The following is a 24,612-nucleotide window of genomic DNA, read 5'->3' on the forward strand; positions in this document are numbered from 1 at the left end:
TGGACTCAGAAAAAGCTAGCAGGAGGAAGTGTCTTCAAAAGGCCCTTGCCTTTTTCAGGTAAAAGCAGTAGGGAGGCTTGGCAGAGTTGAGAGAGGGAAATTGGCACATTTTTGAAAGAGTCTCAGTGTTCCAGAGGGTGGCCATTTCCTTCTACTAAAACTGGTATTTCTTTGGTAACATAATACAATATATATCAACAATTCCAAAAATTAATATCAAGAGAATGCACTCAACATTCCACTTTGCCAATGTTCACATTCATCCTGGAAATGAGATTTACTTTGCTGCTCCTAAACGAAAAAGGCAGGGGAGAGCTGCCCAGGGAGGAGGACTATCAATTACTGGAAATGACATACAATGTGAGCAGGAAAAAGGGATAATCTAACAAAGTGTGTTCGAATGGATTTGGAAAGCCCTAAGTGGGCACACACACCCAAAATTCAGAAGCAGCTTTAATGCAAACAATTAAAATATCACCACCTCTTCAAATCAGAAATACAAGGTCTCCTACCAGGAGAAATCCATTGCTACCACTCTATGCCTATCCTTTGAGAAGGCCAAATTGAAATTCTGGTTAGAAATACTTCCACAGAGGGTGTGAAGGCCTAGAGTTGATTTATATCCTGAAACACTCAACTGTGATTATAGTTTTCATGTTCGGCAACCCAACTATTATTTTCCTTTTATTGCAAAAAAAAAAAAAAAGTTTAAAAAGGAAAAATAAGAGATGTGTGTCCTGTCAGTGCAAAATCAGATTAAGTATGGTTTTTCTTTTCCCTGGGACAGAAAAAAACAATGCCCAGTGCACAGTGTGAAGGAATGTGTCACAACAAATAATCAAGACAGGTTTCACCAAGCTAGTATTCCTCCAAGTACAGTGTGGTTTTCAAAAGCAGTATTGTCACGATTAGGCATATTCTCATTAACTAGGTACAGCAGAGCTACTTAAAGGGAAACCGATTTCTTGTGCCTCAATGAAAGGGGAGTGTAGAAAACAATAATTAGACTGAATAAGGAAATTTAAAAGGACAAAAAAAAAAAAAACCCAACCCAGAGTGAAAAGAACAGAGAATTTAGAAGGCAAAAAAAAAAAAAAGCAAGTAATGTGACGGTAGAAACCCACACAGTCCCCCCCACCCCACCTGCCACTTTGAGCCCTAATTGCCCCATCTGCAAGGACAGAAACCCACTCTAAATGGACCAGCATCGGGCTTCGGCAAGTCTTCTCTTCACTCTCCCTCCTGTTAAGACCGTTTCCAAAACCAATCAGCAAAGGACAAAGAATTCTTTACAGAGTGTGCAATTAGTGTTTTCCACGTCCACCTTCAAAAGCATGATGCTCTTCATGGGCTAAAGGACAGAAAAAAACAAAAAAGAAAAAAAGGAAAGAAAACTTTAAGCAAAGGATGGGGCAACCCTTCTCTAAGGCATCTCATTCAGTTTCCCCAAAGGCTGGCAAGAATGCAAATACCTTTTTGTGCCAGTAACTGTTAGCTAAGGCGTGCATTTCCTGAGAAACGTAATCATGAAAATTAAAACAAGGAATAAACAAGCAATGGGCATGCTGCCTGTTTCTGCTTGCTGTGCCGAGAGGGTGAGTAATCCCCGCAAGCTGATGAAGAGAATATGTGGGGCCTCCAATGCTATGGGGGTGGGGGGGTGGGGGGAATGTGCCCCATGGAATGCATGGGGTGGGGGAACCCAATGTCACCCACACCAGGGCCATGCACGGACCTATCTTTAGAAATAAAACAAAACAAAATCAAAGCAAAGCAAAGAACAACACAAGGGGGTAAGCAATCCTATCACATCCCCCCAACCTCTGAGCACCCTCTGTGGGAAATGAAATTTCATAAAACGGATGGGTCTTTTATTTTTTTCCAATCATGTTTTTAATTTTTTTTTCCAGTCCTATTGTCTGGCTTGCAAAATCACTAATTACAGTTAGGGACCCTAGAGTAAAAAGCTGCACTATCAAAAATATTTTTCAAAGACTTAAAATGTTATAAAGTAGAAGTGGGAAACGAGACATTCGTAATAGATATACCATTTTCTCCAAGGCAAAAAAGGCCAAGTGTGAAAGTCCACTTCCTGGAATCTGACTAACCATCACCATGAAGCAAGGGCAGATCCTCTTCTCTCGAGGGGAAAAGTCCCTGCAGCTTGGGTCTGATAAAGCTGAAGGCAACTCAGAATTCTCTGTGCTTTGTCTCCCTACATCCTCCCGCTATGGGCAGTGAATGGACGTCCTGGGAAGGCATGGATGGGCTGGCCCATTTCACCTGTCAAGCCCCTTCCATTTCTCTGTTTTTAATATAGACTAAATTCTTCAGACTAGTGTCTGAAGGGGTGAAGCGGTGGGCAAAGGGACTATTTTCTCTTCAGGATCATCCTGGATGTTTGCCCCAACCTGTTCTTCACTTGGCTAAAACCCTGGCAGAAGCATACCTACAGCTCGCAGGGTTACCGTGGGTTGGCCAAATTCCTAAGGAGAGCCTACAATCCCAAATGATTTAACTGAGTGCTTCTCGCATGTACAACTTTACAAATATTTCACTTTTTTTTTTCCCTTTAGAACAGATTTTTAGGGCTGGTACCGAAGCAAATATGGTCTGTTCTGCAGTAAAATATACAGTGCTGTGGGGTCAAGTGGAGGAAGCCCAGACCTCTTAGCGACGCCGGGCTCCAAGTGATAAATCGAGAGATATGGGCTGTCCGGAGATTTTTATGACTCTGAGTGCGAGGGACAGTCTGTGGTGGTCATGGCTGAGATACTGAAGTCCTGTCACTGTGATGGGCTATGAAGCTAGCAGAATAGAACATTCAGAACTGGGGGAGTTCTGTGAGACAGAAGTTCTTTTTCAGCCTTGGGTGAGCCTTGGTGGAAAGAGAAGATAGAATTCTCGAAACCAGGAGTCAAGAGAACTTGCTCCGGAAAGGGGCAGAGAATAAATATTTTACGCTTTGCAGGCCACATGGTCTCTGTCCCAACGATGAACTGTGCCACCGTTAGAACTAAAGCAGCCATTCACAGTATGTGCACAAACGGGCACCGCTAGGTGCCAATACACTTTATCTATATATGGACACGGAAATTTGAATTTCATACAATTTTCATGTGCTACAAAATGTCGTTCTTCCCTTGATTTTTTCCAACCATTTAAAGATGTGAAAACCATTCTTAGCTGCAGCCCCTACCAAAGAAGGCAAGGAGGGGGCAGATTTGGCAAAAGGTTCATAGTGCGCCAACCTCCGCTCTAAATAATTCTCACATCAGAAAAGATGCCATTCAGCTGCTCTGAAGAACGTAACAGAATGGGTGTGGGGGGAAGGGTAGCACTGGGGTGGAGGGAAGGGTCTCTGTACACTGTGAGTGTCTCCATCAAATAATTAATCTATATCCAAATCCTGTATAACTTAACAACAGCCCACTCCTCATCTCCCCTGCTGGAGGCCTTGACCGAATACGCTTGGGCTCTTTCTACATAGAAAATCTGCCATGTCACCTGGTTTCTGTATACTTGTGAATACTTACACCAGGATCCTATTAACAAGACAGAATAAAAGCATGGAGTTGGCCATTCCTAACTTAGCTCACCCTACGACTTCTTCATCACGCTGTGATGAAGATTTCTGCCCAAACCTCATTTTTCCAAATCAATTCTGCAGCACGTGGTGTATAATAATCCTACTGAGTAAAGGACTGCCTGCTTTATATAAAATAAAGAGAATTGCTTGTTTTTTCCAATTCAAATTTTTATCTGAATAATCTTTGAGTCTTTAAATGTTAATTTATGCCATTAAAATATGGATTTCTATGGAGACCCTAGCCAGTTCTGCGTTACTCACAAACTTCACAATGGCATCTATCTTTAGGTCATCTATTCAGCTTGATTCAACTGGCCAGGTTGCCACTTCTCCCGCTTATTTGGCTTCCCTTCCCCCTCCCCCCAAGCCATCACAACAACTAAGCAGTGACTCATCCTTGTTCAGTCTTACCTGAGTATTACCCACTGCCCTAACAACTAGGCTAACCACTGTGAGGCTTAATTTTCTAGTGAAATACTCCTATCATCTTGGACCTGCTGCTAACAGTGTTACTTGGAAATTTAATCAGAGAATTTTGAAGTAGAAGGAACCTTGGAGATCATTTAAGACCAACCTCCTCAATAATTTGATGAGCAAGTAAAAGGACGAGAAGGTGTGACCTGCTCGAGGTCACACAGTTGAAGGGGAACAAAAATTCAGAGTGCCTGACTTGATTCCAAATTGCTTCTCTCCTCTTTTGAGTCAAATGTGGGGCTGGTTCAAAGGTGGTAAAGAATGCTGTAGCCCCATTCATAAATGGCCCTGAAATAAACTTCCCTCCAGAGAGTTAGTCTTGTGAAGTAGAAAAACAAGAAAAGATCCTTGGTGACCTTTCAATTAATATCTGGGTTGAAAATACAATTAATGTTCCCCAAGGACTAAAAATTGCATCTACAAATGTGCCATTTCCACACTGCATAGCCAAGAATCAACTTCTGCAGGACCATCTTTCTGTCTCTTTTATTTAAACTTTCATTTAAAATTCAGAAGCTAAGCACTTGCTGAATATCTGCAGCAACGTATCAGTCTTGTTGCTTAAAATCTAAATCATTTGGCCTGTGATTTTATGATTCCTTCAAGGGAGGCCTTTGTTTTAATAACCTCTATCATACCAAGACAATCCCATAAGAACATTTGATTTTTTTTTTCTCCTTTTTGGCAAGGGGTTGGGAAAAGTGAAACAATAATGGAGTGTATTTCAACAAGACTAAGATGCACTCCCCAGCCCACATCGGAAGACCCCTGGATTCAATAATACAATATAGTTTAATTGGGAACCTTTTATTTTTCTTTCTCAGTAATTGTAAAATAATACTTATCATCAAAGGCATCTTAGAGTCAATGAAATGCCACACAGTTAAAAAAAAAAAAAACTGGGTTATTGACTCTTGGAATGGTTTGGAAAACAGGAATTTATCAGATGTATATGTAGGACTGTCAATACTTTTCTTGAACTCACTGTTAAAAGTGTAACCTGCAGTTTGATCTACCAAACATTCGTTTAATAGCACTAAGCTGTTTTCATTATGAAAAAGATGACTTTTTCAAAAGAGCACACAAAAGCAATGAACATGAATCATGATGGAAACAATGGGTCCACACACCTATTCATACTGTTAACATTTCACCACTGTGCGTGAATTCTCTTTCGTTCTGTGTCATGGCCTTCTGTAATGAAGAAATATTAGCATTTCAGTAGAACATTCAATCACCCCTGCTCTCAGAACAAGAGGTTCTCCACAAATACAGATGTTATACATTATAAATTCCTGTTTATGAAGGGATGATTGAATATCTACCTGCCAGCTCATATAATAACATTTTTGTTATTGTTGCTTCAAATAGAAGGTAATTTTTTTCTGAGAATGACAAATTTAAGATCAGGTTTAAATTTCTGAAATAACAAATACAATACGTATCACCTTTTCTGATCCATGTGTTTAGGTGACAATAAAAACGCATTTTAATTTCTTGAGACTGAACTTTTTTTTTTTAACACGTATATTTTATTGCATTATTTTCTGGATTATAGAATTTTGAGTGATTCTGCCTTCACCTCATTTGCAACATAGTCTCTGTCTTTAAAAGTAATGACAGAATAAGCTAGAAAGTAATAACTGAAAATAAAGCACTTACGTTTATAAAATACTGCTTTAAAAGATATGTGGGGCAGAAGTTCATAGATCTTTTCTAACACGGTCGCTTCACCCACTAAAGAGGCGTTTACATTCCAGACTTGGACGACATCTTCCCGGTCCCGAACGCTGACACTGACTCCTATTACTTCATCATCTGAGGGGAAGGCGGGGAAGAAAGAAATAAGTGATAATTCCAAGTCTGTCTGTACTGTTTTTTTAAGCCCTATCATCTTAGCTACAAGTTATGGATAAGATAATAAGAAGGTGGCACAAGAGAACACATAATAAACACTGTTTCTAAGGGGAACCGCTGGACAAAGAGCAAGTTAGTGGACAAAAGCTGCAACAGGTACATCACATTTATCCAGGGACTTAGATAAACATCATGTTCCAGGCAAACGAATTTTCCAGATAAGTAATTTATCCTTTTTTAACATGTTACCAAAGCTTTTTGACTTATTTCTTAGTCTGTTTTGATGAGACTTTTTCTAAAATGGGTTGCATAATGCTCTGTCCTCTGAAAGCCAAGTGAACTCAAATGAACTTTTCCTCGATGCTTGACTGTCTTTGTTAAGAACAGCAAGTATTTCTCCTGACTTCCTGCCAAATGTTCAGAGATCGTGGGGTGGTTAGTGCTATTTGCCCCAATACTAACTGGACCCAGACTGTGTGTTCCAAGCTGCTCATTCCATTTTTGTGTGGTTTGCTTGTCTGCTCCTTCCCTTTTCATTCTTTCTGCCCTCCAGTGCTTCTTTCTGGCCATTCCCCTTCAGGTTTTGGCATTTTTGAACTTTGGCCTAGAGGACCAATGACCATCTGTCAGCACTGTATATAAAGGGAGAGTAAATATCTTCTGAGTGTGACTCTGCTATTCTAGTACTTCTGTGAATGTACATTAAAGCATTCATCAATACTGATTTAATGTAGGTCTTTCCTCTATTTTTAACTAAATTCTGGGTTGGGGGCCACTCTGCAGGTATCTGAGAATGGTGGCTAGATAAGGAAGGCTCTGTACCAACATATGCTTCCTTGCACCCACTTTGTGTCTGTTAATTTGTGGCAAAATGACAGGAATAAAGGGTTTTGACTCCCCGTTTATGTGCTCATGCCATACCAATGAAACAGGGTTGGCTCTCTGTACTTACATGCGCAGCATCTATAAGTAAAATGTGAAAGATGAGCATTATCAAAGTTAGGAAATTTTGCTTTAGTTAATATGCTTTGTCTAATTTGGCCAATTTGCTCTAAATCTGTGCATCTAAATATTTATACCATCAATTTTTCCAATTGTCTTCTGGGGGTTAAAACATTCTAGTATTCTGATACAATTGAAAAGAGGGCATGTCTAATTTACTAAAGGAATTCATCTTTAGTAAAATAATTCCTTTGTTTCCTCCTTCCTTCCCTCTCCTCCTTCATTCCCTCCCTCCTTCCCTCCCTTCTTTCCTTCTAAATGTGTATGACTTGACACTAAATGATGCCATTTATATCAGTGTTTGAAAACAGGCAAAATCAGCTTATGGTATCAGAAGCCAGATTGGTGACCACCTTTGGAGGAAGGGAGGGCAAGGAGGGATTCTGGGAGGTGAGTAATGTTCTGCTTGCTCCCTGATCTGGATGCAGTTATGGGGACGTGTTGACTTTGTGACTATTTATCAAGCTGTACACATTATAATTTGTGTACTTGTCGGTACATATGTCACATTTAAATCAAAATTTCTAAAAAAATAAATAGGACCTGATCCCGGCCATCTCTTAGCCAAGAGAAACATGGTTGTGTCAACAATTTTGTTTTAGTTCAGGTTTCTTATTTTTGAATTTACGCCTTCAACGGACACTTGCTCGAGCTCACTACCAGAAGTGCTATGTGAACGGAAAATCTGCGAGTGAAGAGGGAAGCCCCACGCATGCCATTCTCATTACCCTTTTCAAGAATGGCCATGAAGACACTAGATCGGCCTTTCAGGGAAACAGCGGCATTCTCTGGTCTTTGGGGATGGCCCATTTCTACACTCTTGGCCAGAGGGTTGTAACTGATGGCTGCTGGATCTGCTGAGCCATCAGCATTTCAGTTTGGCTTGGCTTTTGGTAACTAGGCGGCTCCGACTAGCATAGCACTTTCAGAAGCGGCATGGTCAAAGGCTGCAACTCTTATGCAAAGGCAGATCCGTCAGCAATCATGTAATATTCATAAGTAGAATCGACCAGCAAAACCCTAATTATTTTAGGGTGCTGGCAGCATAAGAGCTAGGAGGAGCCACTGTTTAAAGATGGGGGAAGCGAGGCCCAGAGAGACTCGCTAACTTGCTTCAGGTGGTAGAGTGGGGGTAGTGTAAGAGCTAATGCTTAACAGACAGTGAATGGTGCACCAGTTTCCTAAGTCAACCACGGAATAACAGGCCTTCTTTACTCAATCCTGCCTGTTTATTATTACTTAGACTATTTTCCTGGGTTCTGGAAACAGGAATAATTCGCACAGGAAACCTCCTCTCCCAGGGATTAATGTGTTTATAATTATACCTAGGACGCATTTTTGGCTCCATACTGTGAAGTTGCTAACTATTCGCTGTTAAAACAGAAGGAATCTGTACTTTTAAGACAATTTGATCTTCACCCGGGTTTTGTCTTAAGGGAATGAAAGCTGGTGTAATAAGGAAGCAATACAAAAGGAGAATTATAGAAACTGCTAGTAGGTGAATTTGAAGCTTGCCATGGCAGTGACTCAGCGTAGGGGGGCCCCCCCCAAAGATAGTACCATTTAAGACATCTGGGGACTAATTAATCAGTACTAATTACTTAAGAAAAAATTCTTTAACTGAAAGCTGAACAGGTAAAGTAGTATTCTAAATGCTACCTCAGAAGCCTTCTGAAGGAACTAGCCAAGAAGAAAACAAATCGTTAAACAAGCAATTCAATTCTTCTCCTCTTTGAGTGGTTTCATGATAAAAACAAAGCAAAATAAAAATGGACTTATGGAGGCTCTGAGAAATTCACTAAGTATCTGAAAATGCCTGAGGACCTTCTATTTGAGCTTCAGGTGTGGGGTTACAAGCCCCAATGGTGAACCTCTGTAAGTCTCTTTGAGCAGGGGCCCAAGAGCAGGACAGGAGGGAGGGAGAAAAACCAGGGGATACAGAAGGGGCTGTGCTGGCCTAACTCCACACTCCACGAGACACCACTCACCCCTGGGGAAGAACTGGAAGGAGCAACCTACCCCAAATTGTATTAAGAACAAACCGATACCAAATTTTCTTTTTTCTTTTTGCCTATTGATTTTGGACAGATGTTTGTGGACACTATTAAGATGAGCTACGTGGGGAAAAATATATGCACATATACATATGTACATACATATAACACACACATAAATATGTACATGTACATACACATATGACATGAAATGCCACGATAACATGAAAAAAACCTTTAAGTTCAGAGTTACGGAGTAAAGAACTTCGAAACGTGTTAAAAGTCAAACACATGGAAACAAATGCTTCCAAGTGACAAGCACAAGCCAAGCACACACGAGCAGGTGACCGACGGCGTGAGCTTCTTTACCTGCAGCGGCACAGTCTGTGAACTGTTCCCCGATTGTCGCTAACAACAACTCTTTCCAAACTGTGGACTGGCATGGGAAAAGAATAAAAAACAGCAAACAAAACCAAAACCAAACCAAACAAAAACAAAACAAAAAAAAAACAAAAAAACAAAAACCAATAACAACACATATATTTTTAGACAAGTATCTTGAGGAGCTAAACAAGTCACATTTTCTTCTGCTTCACATGCACTGTGTTCATGCCCATTATTTGGAGCCCGCAGACATCCCCAGATCACGGGTGTCAACACTCACAATAGTGGCATATACTGTATTATTTTACAAGTAACTTTACACAGATAGATAGGAGGGATCCAAAGTCACAAACTTTGCATCCATAAAACTTTGTGTCCAAAGCTACAAAGTCAATCTCTAGTGAAACCCTGATGAAGTTCAAAAGAATGGGGTGGGTGGGTGGGCGATGCTTTCAAATGATTTATAATGTTCCAGTGCCTTTAGCTTTCACTGATTCAAAATGTGTCGACTGCTTATAGTTGAATGCTATTAGTAAAATCCTTCTCTCCAATACCCTCCCTGCCCTCTGTTTTTCTTGCAGTTTATGAGATACTTAAAAAGTTACCACAGGGATGAGCTCTGAAGGAAATTTCTGGTTTAGTGAATATGAGAGACTTGCAAATTTCCATCCACTGGAACCAGACTGTTTACGTCAAGGGGCAGAACTTGATGTGTGTATGCATGCATCTCTCCGGAAGAATCAGTTCGTGTTCCCATCCACCTCCTGCAAGTGAGAAACCTGGAGGCCCTTCTACCCAAGATCTACTCAGGCCACCCAATCAGCAGCCAGCATGCGCTCACGGGTAGCTGGAGGCCTGAAAGTTCTTCCAGTTATCCCCCCTCAAAAAGTTCTTGGTCCCATTTACCTTCCTTGCCAGAGTTTACAGGCCCTAAACTCTTCCAGAACTGGATTTGAATCCTGCCAGGTTGCTTAGTCTGTGAGTGCGCAGGTTATCAACCCCTGGCAACATCAGTTTCCTTAGGCAAGCAGGGAATAACAACGGGCTGAACTCCCAAGGGTTGTTGTGACCATGAAATTAGTCAACAAATGCATTCAAAGGGCTTAGCATTGTGACTGTAGTAAAAAAAAAGCTAAGAGATAAGATCGGTTCCATAAATAGCTGCCATGTTTGCTCCATGCCCAGGTGCTCACTACATATTAACTATTAATAATAGTGTTTCTTACTACGTTCTAATAAACTGAAAGCAGCCTAGCTGAGTTTTTAACCAAGACGATAGCAGTTAAGCACCGTGAGCTTTCACTCACAGGGAGGATTTTATTTGCCCTTTTCTAGAGGCCCCCTTTGGCTCTGCTGGTCTCCCTTCTGGAAATCATCCTCTGTTCTCTATGTCCCAACTGCGGCGTCTTACACCGTTCATGATGAAGCTGAGGGTGTTGCAAGGAAGTTAGGGCAAAGGGGAAGTTCCCTCCCATGTTGTGACGTCAAACAAGGTTGGCCCACCAGGCTCCCAACTGACAGTGAGTGAAGAGGACACTTCACTTGTACAGACACGAACGTGCTATTATCTGTGACTGCAGATGGCCAAGAAGAGAAAGGGGCAAATGCGCCCGTCAGCTACTGTTCACCACGCGCTGACGGCACCGTTCTTTCTACCAGAACTCAAAGTTTGGTGTGAGTCAATAAAGCACATGAAAAGGAAACCGTGCTCTCCCTGAATTTAAAAATAACCTATGTTCTCTCCTTTTAAAGGTGGGGGGCAGGAGGAGCTTTGCAGGCCTTGCCTGGTTGTTGGCTCCCCTGACATTTTTTATGAAAGCCAAATAACAGGCAAATCCTGGAGCTATGCATCTTGATGGTAGTCTGCATCATTAACAAATAAATGTGGCCACATCTTTAGGTTTGTGCTTACAGGGAAATGACTCAAACCTATGGGTCTCTGGAGACATTGTAATTCTTTGAGCTTATCCACATGAAAGAAACCATGAAAAGGTGACACGGGTAGCTTCTGCCCTTTCATCCATTTTCAAAGAAGTGCTTTGGTTTCCCAAAGCTTAAGAATGGGTTCAAATGTTCACTTTTAGTCAGCATGATGAATTTGAGCCTATTCTAGAAAAATCTCGGTTTCTGAGGCTTGGCCACTAGAAACCAGTTGTCTCAGCAGGCCATCCTACCAACCGGGCTCTTGTCAGTCCCGCAGGGAGGCTGGGCACAGCCTTACATGAAACCCTCCCCAAATGGTAAGATGCATGGGCTCCCAAGCATCCCCTGTCTCCACACCAAGTTCAGTGGAGGAAGGACAAGCCTTTGGTGGGCAGGAATCTGCTTCTCACTATGTATACCAACTTCCACATGTTGGTCATGGCTGGTGAGGAAATGACTGCCATCATCAGCCTTTCTGTAAAGTTCAGCAGTGCGCAGCTCCTCAGAATTTAGGATACAGTCCCACAGCCGCATCATTTCTATAGAGAAACACGATACTACATTTTCAAGGTGACACTGTGGGGCAGAAAATCGCGAAGGTCAGAACAGAGTTTCTCACCCCCAGTCCTGTTCCGAGATGACCAAGTGGACTGCCTAAGAAGCACAAGAGGCTCACCATATGCCGTCAACAACAACCCCAACCGTAGCCAGTCCTGGAAGAGGATCAGAACAAACGTACCGTGCTGTCCTTGGGGACTTTCATCTTCCATACGCCACCCTTCGCATTGCTCTCCTCTTCCCTGGATCAGAGACCGGGGTTTAAAATTACACTCAAGGATTAAATGAGTCTATATGTGTTTAGTTTAACCACAGATGACATTAAAAACAACAACTGGAGCATTCTTCAATAAACTCTCCCTCAGCCCTTTTACTGGAAAAGCAGAGGAAAGAAAAAGAAAGGGGGTGTGGACGGGGAAGGAAGGAAGTGGGATTCAGTGACCACAAGGGCAGGGGTGGCAAGGGGCGGCCAGCTTCTCACCCTGAAGGAGGCGGCGGTGAGAGGTTCCCTACACTACCAGGGATGGACAAATTAATACAAGTACTTTACACGGGTGAAGGCCTTTATGTTTCAGTACCACATTCATGGCATGGCCTCGTCTGATTCTCCTATCGACCTTGCACTATATGCTTAATAGGAGACTCGGCCCCTGTGGTGGGCATCTGCCATGTTTTCCTGTTTAGTATCTGCTTGCTCATCTGGTAAAAGTACCCTAATTTCCCTGTAAGGAGCTCCTTGTCTCCTACTCGTATGTCAGACCCATTCCAATAGGGTTGATTCCTCATCCTAGCCTCAAAGATGGGCTCATGACCCAGGTGTGCCAATGAAAATACTGCCTCTTTCTAGTCCTTGTGATTGGCCAGAGATGTAAAGGACCCACAGTAGGCCACTGACAGCCAGCCTTAGCATCTTATGGGGTCTGGTGAAGGCTGAGATTGATACATTTGTAGGGTGTTAAGACTGCAGCTCCTGAGAGCCATTCTGCCACCACGAATGGAGAGCCTGTCTGAGAAATTACACCAACTCAGAGGAAAGCAAAGCGAATCTAATGGAGCGCATCAGATTCCTAAAAAGATGTGAGCATTCAGGTATGGCAGAAATCAGCCCTACCAGTGGACATCTCAGTTACTTAGAACACTTGAGGGACACAATGTAAGAATTTTTTACTAATTGGGACTCCAGCCTAAGCAAACTGGCTTATTATCTACCACCCTCATCACTACACCAAGCTATTAAAGAAGGATCCCTTCCTCTAGACCCTGGGCCATGACCTGTCTCCCATACTTTCTATGGGGTCCACGTAAGAGATGTCTCTGAGGTTCAACTGTACAGCAGATGTGGATACTTCATCTGTTCCTCTCATCTCCCACCAGCCTAGAAGCTTTTACACCCCACTGTCTAGGTCATTATCATGCAAATGAAAGAACAAACCAAAATACAGCAACACCCCATACAAAGAACTGCATCATAACTTTGGCATATGAACAATGACCTATTTTTGGTGAGACCACAATGGGGTGTTCAGTGGGGAACACTGAGAAACCTACTCATCATCGTGGAGCCCAGGGTGAAGGGGAAAGTAGGCAGCAGCTTCCTTCATAATTTAGTAAGAGCTAAAATTACTTTCCATCATTACCAGGAGAAAATGACTTTGGCATTCCAATTTGGCATGAAGTAAATATTTTATGAGGTTCACAACCATTTTCCTCCCACCTTAACCTCAAATTACAAGTTGACACTTACCAAAGTGGTCGCCTCTCTCCTCTCATTAAATGATAACTACATCTCAAAGGCAGGCTAGTCACAGGAGGGATATTATTGTACACACTCCAGAATATCTTCAAAAGAAAAACACTTTGTTTAATATACCCAGTATTGATTTACTATGCCACTAGATTATAAAATTAATGCATTAAAGAAAAAAAAATCAGTTCTCATTAAGTCCTATCCATTCGAAATAGATTTTCTTTTCAGTCATCTTTCTAGTTTTCTGCTAGAAAATGTAATATAGCATTAAAGAATGTTCCTTGCTGATGCTGGGCCAAGTTCTTTGCTTCACAGGAAGCTATGGTTATCAAGCAAACCTCCCTATGCAACGTTTCTCCATGTAAAATTGGTCAAGGACTTTGCTACTGACTTTTCCGGCAGTGGATGGCATCTAATAAAGACCTGAGTGCTGAATATACGTAGTGAACCATATTTCCTCATAACACAGACTGCCCTCTTTCTAAGCCCAGAAGGAGACTTCCACTTCGGATTAGGGGATGGCTTACGGAGGAGGCAAAGAGAGATCACCTTATGCACTCTCTGCTTTCTTCTCCCCTCTAGAAGGAACAGGGAACAGCTCAAGTTACTGAAGCAACAAGTTACCCAAAATGTAGGACTGCATGTTTGTGTCCTCCCCAAATTCATATACTGAAACCCTAACCTCCAATGGGATGGTACTAGGAGGTGTGGTCTTTGGGAGGTAATCAGGTCAGAAGGATAGAGCCGCCATGATGAGATTAGTGTCCCTACAAGAAGAGAAAGACAACAAGCCCTCCCTCTCTCTCTCTCTCAGATAGCCCTCAGACATGGCTGTCTGTCTATAAACCACGAAGATGACCTGTACCAGAACCCAACCATGCAAGCACCGTGCTCTTGGACTTCCAGCCTCCAGAACTGTGAGAAACCAGTATCTATTGTTTAAGCCCTCCAGTCTACAGTATTCTCTTATAGCAATGGGAACTAACTCAGATGAAAGGTGGCTGGTGGACAAAAACAGATTATATAAAAATAAGAGAATAAGAGTAACAGTAGTAAGAGTCATTAATAATAGTGGCTTCAGTCTATGAACTTTTACATATGCATGTCATCTATCCTACCAACAACCTCATTAGGGGGCACAGTTCTTATTCTTATTTTATACATAAGGAAATGCAGGCCCAGAGACTAATCTGTCTAAGAGTCAGTGTTTGGTATGACCACTAGAATTAGGACAAGAATTGGGTTTACAAATAAGAAAGCCCTTCCCAGATTGTTTGGAATGGGCCATCGTACCACTACATTATGAACTCCATGCACAGAATTACTACACAAACAAAAACTATCACTCTGTGTGGTAGGGTAAGTAAAGGGTGGCTGTCTGGGTCTCCTAGTAGATCTGAGGAAAACAGCACAAGCAACAGAACAACTAGAAAAATAAATCCTAGGGCCTCTGCCATGGAGTAACATCAGTGGAATGAAATTTTATGTACACTGAATGATAATCCTTAGGAGTTGTTCAAGCCTGTCTGGTGTAAAAATTAAAGCCCAGTTAATTGCAAGGAAAGCAACAATGAAATGTAAGATAAAACTGAAGTCAGAAAACCACCTGGCAGTGGACTGATCAAGAATACCTTGATCCCTTACATTAAAGTGGTACCACATACGGAATAGCCGAAAATAGGTTAGTAGTAACAGCAGGTCCTCAAAGAGGTGTATCTGTCCTTAGGGAGGTATTTACCCGATAAATGGTTTGCTATTCGTGCAAATGATAACATGACTCCAATACTGGTCTGTGGTGTAAGAACAGACAGACGTGGGATTTGAAGCCTAACAGTTGGATTCCAAAATGTGTGCTCTTAACCACCACGCTATTCCCTTTGAAAATATTACTGTATGTTTTAGGCACATCTTTCTCCAATTTGTAAGCCATGACCAGGTCAAGGAGTCGCAGAATGAGGGATGCCTGCCAAAGAGGTCGTCCTGCCAGGCGATGCTCTTCGCCACGCTTAGTATGGTGGTTAGCTCTAGTCTGGGACTTCCGTGATAAGGTGGCAGTGATCTGTGTAGAATTTATGGATATAAGTATGCTAGCATAAAAATCCCTGCTTTAACTAAAAGGACTTTGGTGCTGTTAAACGTCAAGCCTCCTAATGGGGCACCCAAACCAGAGCAACTGCCTACCCTCCCTCCAGCCCCCGCCAAAGTTCTCAGATCCTGGCATTTCACCAAGGGTCTGAAGCACCTTGAAAAGAACACCACAATGCTCTTCTCGTCCAAAAAGAAAACACTCTAAGGATCGTGCTAAGGTCTGTAGCTTTAATGGCTTCTCTTGAAAATAAACAGACAACTGATTTTTTTAGTCTTGGCAAATCTGACAGGAGGAGATTACAGCCCAAGAAGACGCAGCAATAGACTGAATTCTGACTTCAGGTACTTATGAAGGCACATCTTTACACGTCTGTGCATGGACACAAAACAGAAGCAAAATATCTGGCAACACCACTGAGAAGAGCCTCATTCAAAAAGCACGCGGCCCTAAAGCAGTCTGTCTCCTTGTGGCAAACCTCATCCGATATGGCGGATATTTGCCCAATTAGTTACCCACGGTAAGCTGCAGTCCAGAAGCAGAGAATCCTCCTTCTGACAGAACATCAGAAGGTCTATAGAGGGCGCCTGGGGGCTCAGTCGGTGAAGCGACTGTCTGTCTGCCTTTGGCTCAGGTCATGCTCCCACGGTCCTGGGATAGAGGCCAGCATCGGGCTCCCTGCTCAGCGGGGAGTCTGTTTCTCCCTCTGACCCTCCCTCCTCTTGTGCTCACTCTCTCTCTCTCTCCCACATAAATAAATAAAATCTTAAAAAAAAGGTCTATATAGTAGCTTGATGCTCTGTCACATGCCTATGTCATTCACCTTACCATGTAGGCATTTTATTATCTCCTATCATAAGAAGGGTAAGTACAGTACAATAAGGTATTCTGAGACAGAGAGACCACATTCACATAACTTTTATTAGAGTATGTAGTTATAATTGTTGTATTTGATTATTAGTTATTGTTGTTAATCTCTTACTGTGCCTAATGTATAAATTAGACTTTATCATAGGTATGTATGTACAGGAAAAAAACCTACTACGTATGGACTTCAGTACAATGCAGTGTTTCAGGCATCCACGGGGAGGTCTTGGAATGCACCCCTGTTGGATAAGGGGGGATGACCATATACATGATGGTGAAACAGCCTGAGGAAGGAATCCAGCATCACACAGCTCCTGAGACCCTCCTCCTACTCTGCAAAAGTAAAAGGGCTATTTCACTGGATCACATTCTCTGGACCACATTTCTATTTTTGTTGAAATACCTAAATTTTACTATAGATAGGAACTTGCAAATAGATTTCAAAAGCCTAATGGCTTTTATAATTAATTCTTACAATTCTTATACTTAATTCAAAGTGGCCTGCAAACAGTAGATTGGAGTAAAAGTAAGCACAACGTTGATAAATCATAGCTAAGTGCTTTTTTCAAAAGCCTGAATGATCCCCCTTGGACGAGGAAAGGTATAAAAGTCGGGCATCATTCATGTGGGCAACATTTGCAGGCACCAGTTATGGGCATGCACTGTGATGAGCTCTTGGGGGAACAGAGCTGAATGTATGAGGGCCAGCCTTGCCCAGAGTCCACACCTTGGTGGGTAAGTTCTCAAGCATCATTCTGGCACCCTCCCTGAAGAATGGAGACAGGGCGGATGGCTGTCCAGTGGAGTTGTAAATCCAAGTCTACCTGGATTTAGGACCAAGGTTCTCAGGATCACCTTCACAGCTCATGGGGCCCTTGCAACCCAATTTCCTCCTCTACATATCAAGTAGATAGTTATTGCACTAGATAACTCAATGATTAAAGGTGAAGGGAGAGTTTGTGATATGCCTCAACTAAGGAAGCAAGGTGTGGTTAGACTCACTAGACAGACAGTGTGACCACTTGATAAATCCCTAGTCTACTAGTTCTTATGGGAGCAATTATGCCCCAACTGATAGTCTTCTGCCAAATAGATAATCATTCATTACCAGAAAAACTGACAAATTTCCCCCTCATTTTTCTACTGGAATGTTCTGAAGAAATGAGAAAGAGAACATACTTGAAAATACTAGTGAAGGAAAAAATGCCGTGTTGTGACAGACGAGCAGGTGTAAAATAAAACAAAAACACCCAGTAAACACCCTCCCCCACCAAAAAAAAAAAAACCCCACCAAAATCCAGACTTTCTTCTGAGGGTCACAGCATATGAACCAGGAGAGTATTTTTTAAATAATAAGCAAATATTTCCATTCAATAGGAATGAATTTCTAGTTGTCTGGAGCTTGCTTCCTACCAACTGAGTCAATGATATTTGCGGGGAGGAAAGAAAGAACCCAGAACAAACAAGGCAACAAGGGAAGAACTTAAAGGATGTTTTTAAGTGACAGCAGACACAGTAGGCTGAAAGCAAAGTGCTTCTGATCTACAAGAACTGGGTACTTGAGAGGTGGGTTTTGTTTTGAATTCCAAAAAGGCCTGACTTAAAGAGAGAACCAAAGTTTGGAAGACTCATCATCATGTAGATAAAATAAAGGATAGGGTGTTAGGGCAATCTCTCACCACATAGGAAGTCACTGAATAAATCACAAAGTCTGAATTGGGGCGCTAAGTGGGATTCAAACTTTGAGAGGAAAGAGCCCACAGAAAAGCCTGGGGAAACACATCAGAGCTGTGTGCACCCTGCTTCCTGCATAAGGCCCACTGGTATATATTTCTTTATTAATGTTACTACTTTTAAGTGCACAGGGGCTTCAGAAAATGGAAGTGAAAGCCCAAGAAAGTGGTTGGACTCAGAAGCTCATATACCATTATCACAAAGGGTGATAAACTGTGAAAAGTGAATGGATAAAGGAAAAGGGGTCTAGGGCCCCTTACAGGTGGTCCGTTGGGGGAGGTGACTAGGACATACACGGTAGAAACGGTTGTGGAGTAAGGTCTGCTCTCAGACCCAAGTGACAAGAAAGGGGGCTACCTTTACAAACGGAAGTTTACGCCACCCTTAAAAGGGAAATTTATGCCTGATGTTAGGCAGACAGGAGAGCAGAAGGCTCCTCCTCTGTCTGCTGTTTTTCAACTGCCTTTAGCTTGACAGAATTCTTACGCTAAAGTGGCAGTTTTGGGGGTGGCATATTCTGATCCCCTTCAGAGACCAAGTTTTACATTTGAAGTGACTAAATTACTTTTACTGTGCAAGATTTCATTTCCCCCTTCAGCCCCCACCCACACAGTGGCCCCCAGTGCCAGCAAGCCAGCAGAGAGAGAGGATCATGGGTAACCGGACTGCAGTTCTATTTCCGCACAAATGGGCTGTGACTATAAATGTCGATCTCGTTATACACATCATGAATAAATTAAATGATAAAGAATCCTGTCTTACTCGAAATTAAGTCTGTGTTCGACAGACCTATGAGGTAGACCTGGCTGCAGGGCCTTCTGTCTCTTCAATACGGTGAGTCTCTCTCTCTTACCTCGGTCCCCTCCCTTCACCCAAATGGTTCATTCCAGGTCGTTCTATTGCAGGATGCCACCCACTGTGAGCTGCCCATCTGTGTTCAAAATCTGAATCAATCTTCACATCATTCTTCATTACCAGTACTGACCTATAAACCTCTCTTTCTGAAAGGGACAGCCCTCATTCCCCAATGATTTGGAAGGCAATCTGTTATCCTAACTTAATGATCTATAACAGCACAACAACTTCACACCTTCTGATGAGGGATGATGTCTTCTTTTTTTTTTTTTTTTTTTTTGCGAGACAGAGAGAGAGAGAGAGAGAGAGAAAGCGAGCATGAGCAGGGGGAGGGGCAGAGGGAGAAGCAGACTCCCCACTGAGCAGGGATCCCAACATGGGGGTTCCATCTCAGGATCCTGGGATCATGACCTGAGCTGAAGGCAGACGCTTAACCGACTGAGCCACCCAGGCGCCCAGGGATAATGTCTTGATATCACTGGCAGGACACAGGTACAGAAGGAACATCTCATAATTTTAACAGATTGTATGTATTTTTGATGAAGACTTTCCCTTTATGGTAAATGATGCTGGATATCCATTTACAGAAGAAACACGAAGTTTCTGTATTATGTAAATTTAGGTAAAAAAGTCAGCCAATTTATGGGAAATACTGGGTAAAACACAGCCCAAGTGGGACATGGTGTGGCAAAATCTTGAAGGGAATAACACAGATGACCTAGGTGGGGTAGAATGTGGCAGAAGAATGAGTTTTCGGGGTGGAATTGCTGGGTTTTGCGGTAGCAATGCTGAAAGAGAGTGGGACGAGGGAGCCCCTCCTTTGCAAATCATATTTGGCAGGTAGATCTTCATTCTCCCACAAGTAGAATCAGCCTTGCTCAGAAGCTGTGTTCTATTCTGTACTCCATCCATTTAGGACATAAAAACACAGGAGAAATGTGGAAAATTTGGAAATGTTTACAAAAGAGTAAAAGGAATCAATAAGCATCTGGAAAACACAACTAGATGAAAAAATGGAATTTTCCAAGAAAGGCAGGGAAGTAAGAAATAAATTTAACTCCAAGCAAAGAGAATTACTGTTGGCTACAGAGAGTGTCCTCAGCAGGGGTCAGTGGGCCTTGTGGAAGCATGCGCCTCCTTCCCCCTCCCCCCTAAGTCAGGGCAGAGTGAAAGGAAAAGAATTGAACTAGAAGGGGTGGGAGTTCTAGTCCCTGAGGCATGGCAAGATTGGCTGTTTCCACTGGATGTTTTAGAGCACTTACCTCTCAGCCTCAGTCTCTGCAGCTAATAAATGGGAATAACAATTCCTCCCCCGCCCCCATCAACATCTTTGATTTGCTGAAGGGCCTCAAAGTACAAAAAGACACATTATATCCTTCTCTATAAAGCAGTCATTAATAACACAGGATTCTCATATTTCACCCAAACAGAGACGGGGGGAAAAAATCACAGACACTAAGGGTGCAGTTTTTTAGAGCTGAAAGAGCAAGGGTCCAAGAATCAATACATAATCAACAGAATAAAAACACAGGGGAACCAAAGCATGTCCTCGAAAGACTTAAAAACTGGCACCACAGCCAGTTGTTCAATACTCAGGACTATTCACGAATGTTCAGGGCATGCACAGGCTGGAATCCCCGAAGTTATTGATAAGTTAAACGTGTTTTCATGAGTAGGGATATCGAGATTGTTCCTGTCTTGGAGATGAGTAAGCAGATACAGAGAAGTTAAGCAACTTGCCCGAGCTAGTAAGTGGCAGATACGGGATAGAAACCCAGGCAGTGTGATGACGCTACACCCTCACCCACTTCCTCACCCGTCAACAGATGACGCCAAGGGGTAGCATCCAACACCACTCTAGTAAAAGCTGCCAACGTCTGAGCATGAAGTGCCAAGCACGACTAAGAACCAGAGGCAATCTCATTTAACCCTCGCTCAACCTTAGGGAGTAGGCAGCGTTATACCCTCAGTCTGACACATAAGGAAACCGAGGCAGACAGAGGCACATCAGAGATATGAAAGAACTTCCTGATCACTTAGAGCAGTGTTTCATTATCACATCCCCTCCAGCCCACCCCAAAGAGCCCTTTTTTCTAATTACTCCATTGTGAAATGTTAATACCACCGCAAAGCGGTTTGTTTGTTTATGTACTGGATACATATCTGTGCTTTATGTATAAAAACAGTAGGATTTTCCACCCCACCAAGGATCAGTTTTTGCCCCCATTGAGAATGGGGACTACATCCTAAAGGATCCTTTTGCAAGTAGTTCTGTTGTGGTTTAGGAAAGTGGTTCATTTGTTAACTTTTCATTCATTCCTTCAATTCTTCAGTATGTATGTATGTATTTATTTATTTAAAATATTTTATTTATTTTAGAGAGAGAGAGAGTGAACTTGTGGTGGGGAGGGGTAGAGGGAGAGGGGGAGAGAGAAGCCTCAAGCAGACTCCCTGCTCAGTGCAAAGCCTGACAGGGGGCTCAATCCCAGGAACCCGAGATCATAACCTGAGCCAAAATCAAGAGTTAGCCACTTAAACGACTGAGCCACCCAGGCACCCTAATCCTTCAGTACTTATTGAGGGAAAGGAATAATAGACACAGTAGAGTATGGTACTATGTGATTCCATTTATAGGATGTTCAATAAAAAGCAAAAAGATATATAGTGATAGAAATGTGAACGGTGGTTGCTTCTGGAAGAGAAGGATGAATGGCAGGGCAGAGGAACTAACTTTCTGACAATGCAAATCTTTTTATCTTGATCTGGGTTGTGCTTACATGTTTGCATACCTTTGTCAAAACTTATCAAACGGCACATTTAGGAAATCTCCATTTACTGAAAATCAATTATCTGCCAGTATAGTTTTCAAGAAAGTATTTCCTAGTATGTGCCAACCGGGGTACTTTAAAAATCGGTCTCTGAAGCCTCTGTTTAACTCGCTGCTTGGATGCTAATGCTCTGTGGTCACACAGGGTCAGGGAAACAAACGGACCCCTTGATCTGACTTTACCAATGTCTGTTCTGGAATCCCAGGCAGAGCTCTGAGGACCTGATGTCATAATGGAGTGGAAAAAGTCTACTGAGTCCCTCCAAAAGTCAAAGGGATCTAAGAACTTCCAGGTGGGGACAGCCTTCAAAATCAAGTGCTCTGAGGTTCGTACAATGATGACTGCTGGGGAAGAGGTAAAAAAGTCTACAACGTCACCTCAGGGAAGAAGCCAGAGGAGGCCTTTCCTGGAATTGGAGAGCAGTCATCCCCCTGGACAGTGGCCCACATGCTGCCTTGTGACACTGCTTGTACTTGGCTCCACAGGATTATTTACAGCAGCACTGTTCTTTTGCTTTCCATGTGCTTATGCCATTTTCCCAACTAGATCGGAAATGGACAATGGTCTGGACTGTGTCTTTACACCTGGCTCAGTGGCCATGCATGACACCTTACCACCAGACTCCTGGGACTGCAAAACAGAGAATACCAAATTTTCTGAACCAGACAGTGGGAGAAGTTCTGAAAAATGGATCTTTGTGCTAGTTCTAAATGTGAGAAACTGCCTAAGGGACACAGTCTAGATGCCCAGCCAGTGAAACTGCTAAGACATTAAAAGATTTAGAGGCACAACATCTGGCCCTTCTAGAACATTCTAAACATATAGTCATTGCAAGTAGACAGCAGCCTTAAATCCTTATTCTGTCTATAACAGTGCATTAACCTCAAAAAAGGGGATACACTTGAAAGACTTTGCTTTTAAAGAACATGGAAATGTGATCGACTAAATAAATCAGGTTTTTCAGAAATTTTCTTCATAAGGGTTGGCTAGAGAAAGAACGAATAGAACTAAGAGCTTACGTGTGTGGAGAACCTACAATGTATCAGGCATCCTGCTAAGCATAGTATGCACATTATCTTACTCACTCTTCCCAACCACTCCAGAGAGAGGTACTCTCGTTATACCCACTTTACAGAAATTAAAGGCATTGATAGCGTGCCTAATTGAGGACGATGGAAGCTGAACGTGAAGTAGGAAACAGGCTTGACACCTTCCACTTTCATGCTCAACCCCCACCTGCTTTTCCTATGTGGCCTGTAACCTTAGGTAAGCCTGCAGGGGGACGCTACTGCCTCTCAGAGAAGGGAAACAGAGGTCAGAGCTCAGACGGGGAGTGGCCGAGCTGGCATTTGAATGGGGACACAGGCCCACGTGGGGACACACCACAGTCTGCTGCTCCTGAGGGCCTGTGAAATGTTTAGGTAGTAAATAAGTTTTAGCCGGTCCCCAACAGAAGAGAAGGCCACTTGGAGGTGTGCACAGCCAGCATCTGGGTTATACCTAGTTAAGCGCAGCGCCACCAGAAGACCTGAGAGCTGGCCCGGGGACAGGAGCCTGGGTGGGGACTGCCGGTGAAGCAGCCGTTTTCCGGCTGGAGGAGTAAATGTCCCACATACACCGTGGTCACCTGGTGTGTCCCTTTCTGGGTCTTACCTGTACTGTTTGTACTGTGTAGATTTTCTTCAGGTTGGATGCACACTCAGCGGCTGTGGCACCAGGAAGGGATCTAAGCAAACAAACAAAAGAGCAAAGACACAAGTGAAACAAGTCGTCAATGTTCATGAAATGAGTACACAGGTTTTCACACAAATTATGTCTGAAACCACAGCAGCAGACAGTTCTGGGATGTGATTTAGAATTTAAAATGTGAAATTCCTACTCTGTGAAGTCATGTGTCTGCTTCTCCTAAAAGCAAGCATATTTTTTTCTGTGGAAATTTAATTTAAAAAAAGGAAATGTATGTAAGAAAGATACTGGAAACTTTAAAAAATCACATTTTAAAAAATACTAAACTTTAAAAAAAATCACATTTTATTAAAAAATACTAAAATAACCTTGTAACAACAAAGCCTTTTGCTAGGACTTTGGATACGAAACTGTGCCCAGAGTACAGGTGACAGTGAAATCACAGGCCCTGGCCCGGTGACATGTTTGGAAAAACTTGTTAGTTCCCTGATGGTAAATATTCAAGACCTCTTAAGAAACAGAGTAACCTTTTGCCAACTTTAAGAAAACATGATTACTAAAAGTCAACTTTAGTTGCACCTGAAATTTGCATATATTTCCCCAACACGTGCTTTTGGAAAAATTCTGTCAGTTATTTTCTCGGGCTGATATTAGTTCTGGGGAGCTCTGCGGTCAGAATACATTAATCTTTAGTTTGCCATACGGTCCACTAGATGGCAACATACTACAGGTTTATTCACCAGAAACATCGGGCTTGAGAGACAGGCTTTACCCCCCACCATTTCCTGGGATTAGGGGCAACATGACAAGGCTTCATCAATCTGTAGAAGTGAAGATTCTCAATTCCTGCCACCTTTTTCCTTTTCCCTACACTGAACTAGAAGTTTTTGCTCAAGACTGTTGGGATCCAGGAATGTCAGGCCAGAGATGAAAATTCACCACTCAAATAATGCTTGAAAGCCCTGTGTCTGGTTGTGAGGTGGGAAATGAGGCTTGCTGAGAGAATATGCTGGCTCACAGTCAACCCA

General features: G+C 42.6%; 1 protein-coding gene across 1 annotated transcript in view; it reads right to left on the minus strand.

Moving 5' to 3' along the window:
• Nucleotides 1-691: 691 nt before the first annotated feature.
• The window catches only part of PROK2 (prokineticin 2), a 96,155-nt gene continuing 72,234 nt past the window's right edge, over nucleotides 692-24,612 (minus strand). The window contains exons 5-10 of the mRNA XM_025884867.2: nucleotides 23,552-23,624; nucleotides 13,526-13,620; nucleotides 11,963-12,023; nucleotides 9,286-9,352; nucleotides 5,726-5,881; nucleotides 692-1,351 (exon numbers count right to left, since the gene is read on the minus strand). Of these exons, the coding sequence (XP_025740652.2) occupies nucleotides 1,305-1,351; nucleotides 5,726-5,881; nucleotides 9,286-9,352; nucleotides 11,963-12,023; nucleotides 13,526-13,620; nucleotides 23,552-23,624 (499 nt within the window). The 3' untranslated portion in view covers nucleotides 692-1,304. The remainder of the gene's footprint in view (nucleotides 1,352-5,725; nucleotides 5,882-9,285; nucleotides 9,353-11,962; nucleotides 12,024-13,525; nucleotides 13,621-23,551; nucleotides 23,625-24,612) is intronic.

Source organism: Callorhinus ursinus, unplaced genomic scaffold, assembly GCF_003265705.2.
Source record: "Callorhinus ursinus isolate GAN/ISIS: 27379988/994484 unplaced genomic scaffold, GSC_fseal_2.0 scaffold15, whole genome shotgun sequence".
In the NCBI taxonomy this organism is placed as follows: Eukaryota; Metazoa; Chordata; class Mammalia; order Carnivora; family Otariidae; genus Callorhinus; species Callorhinus ursinus.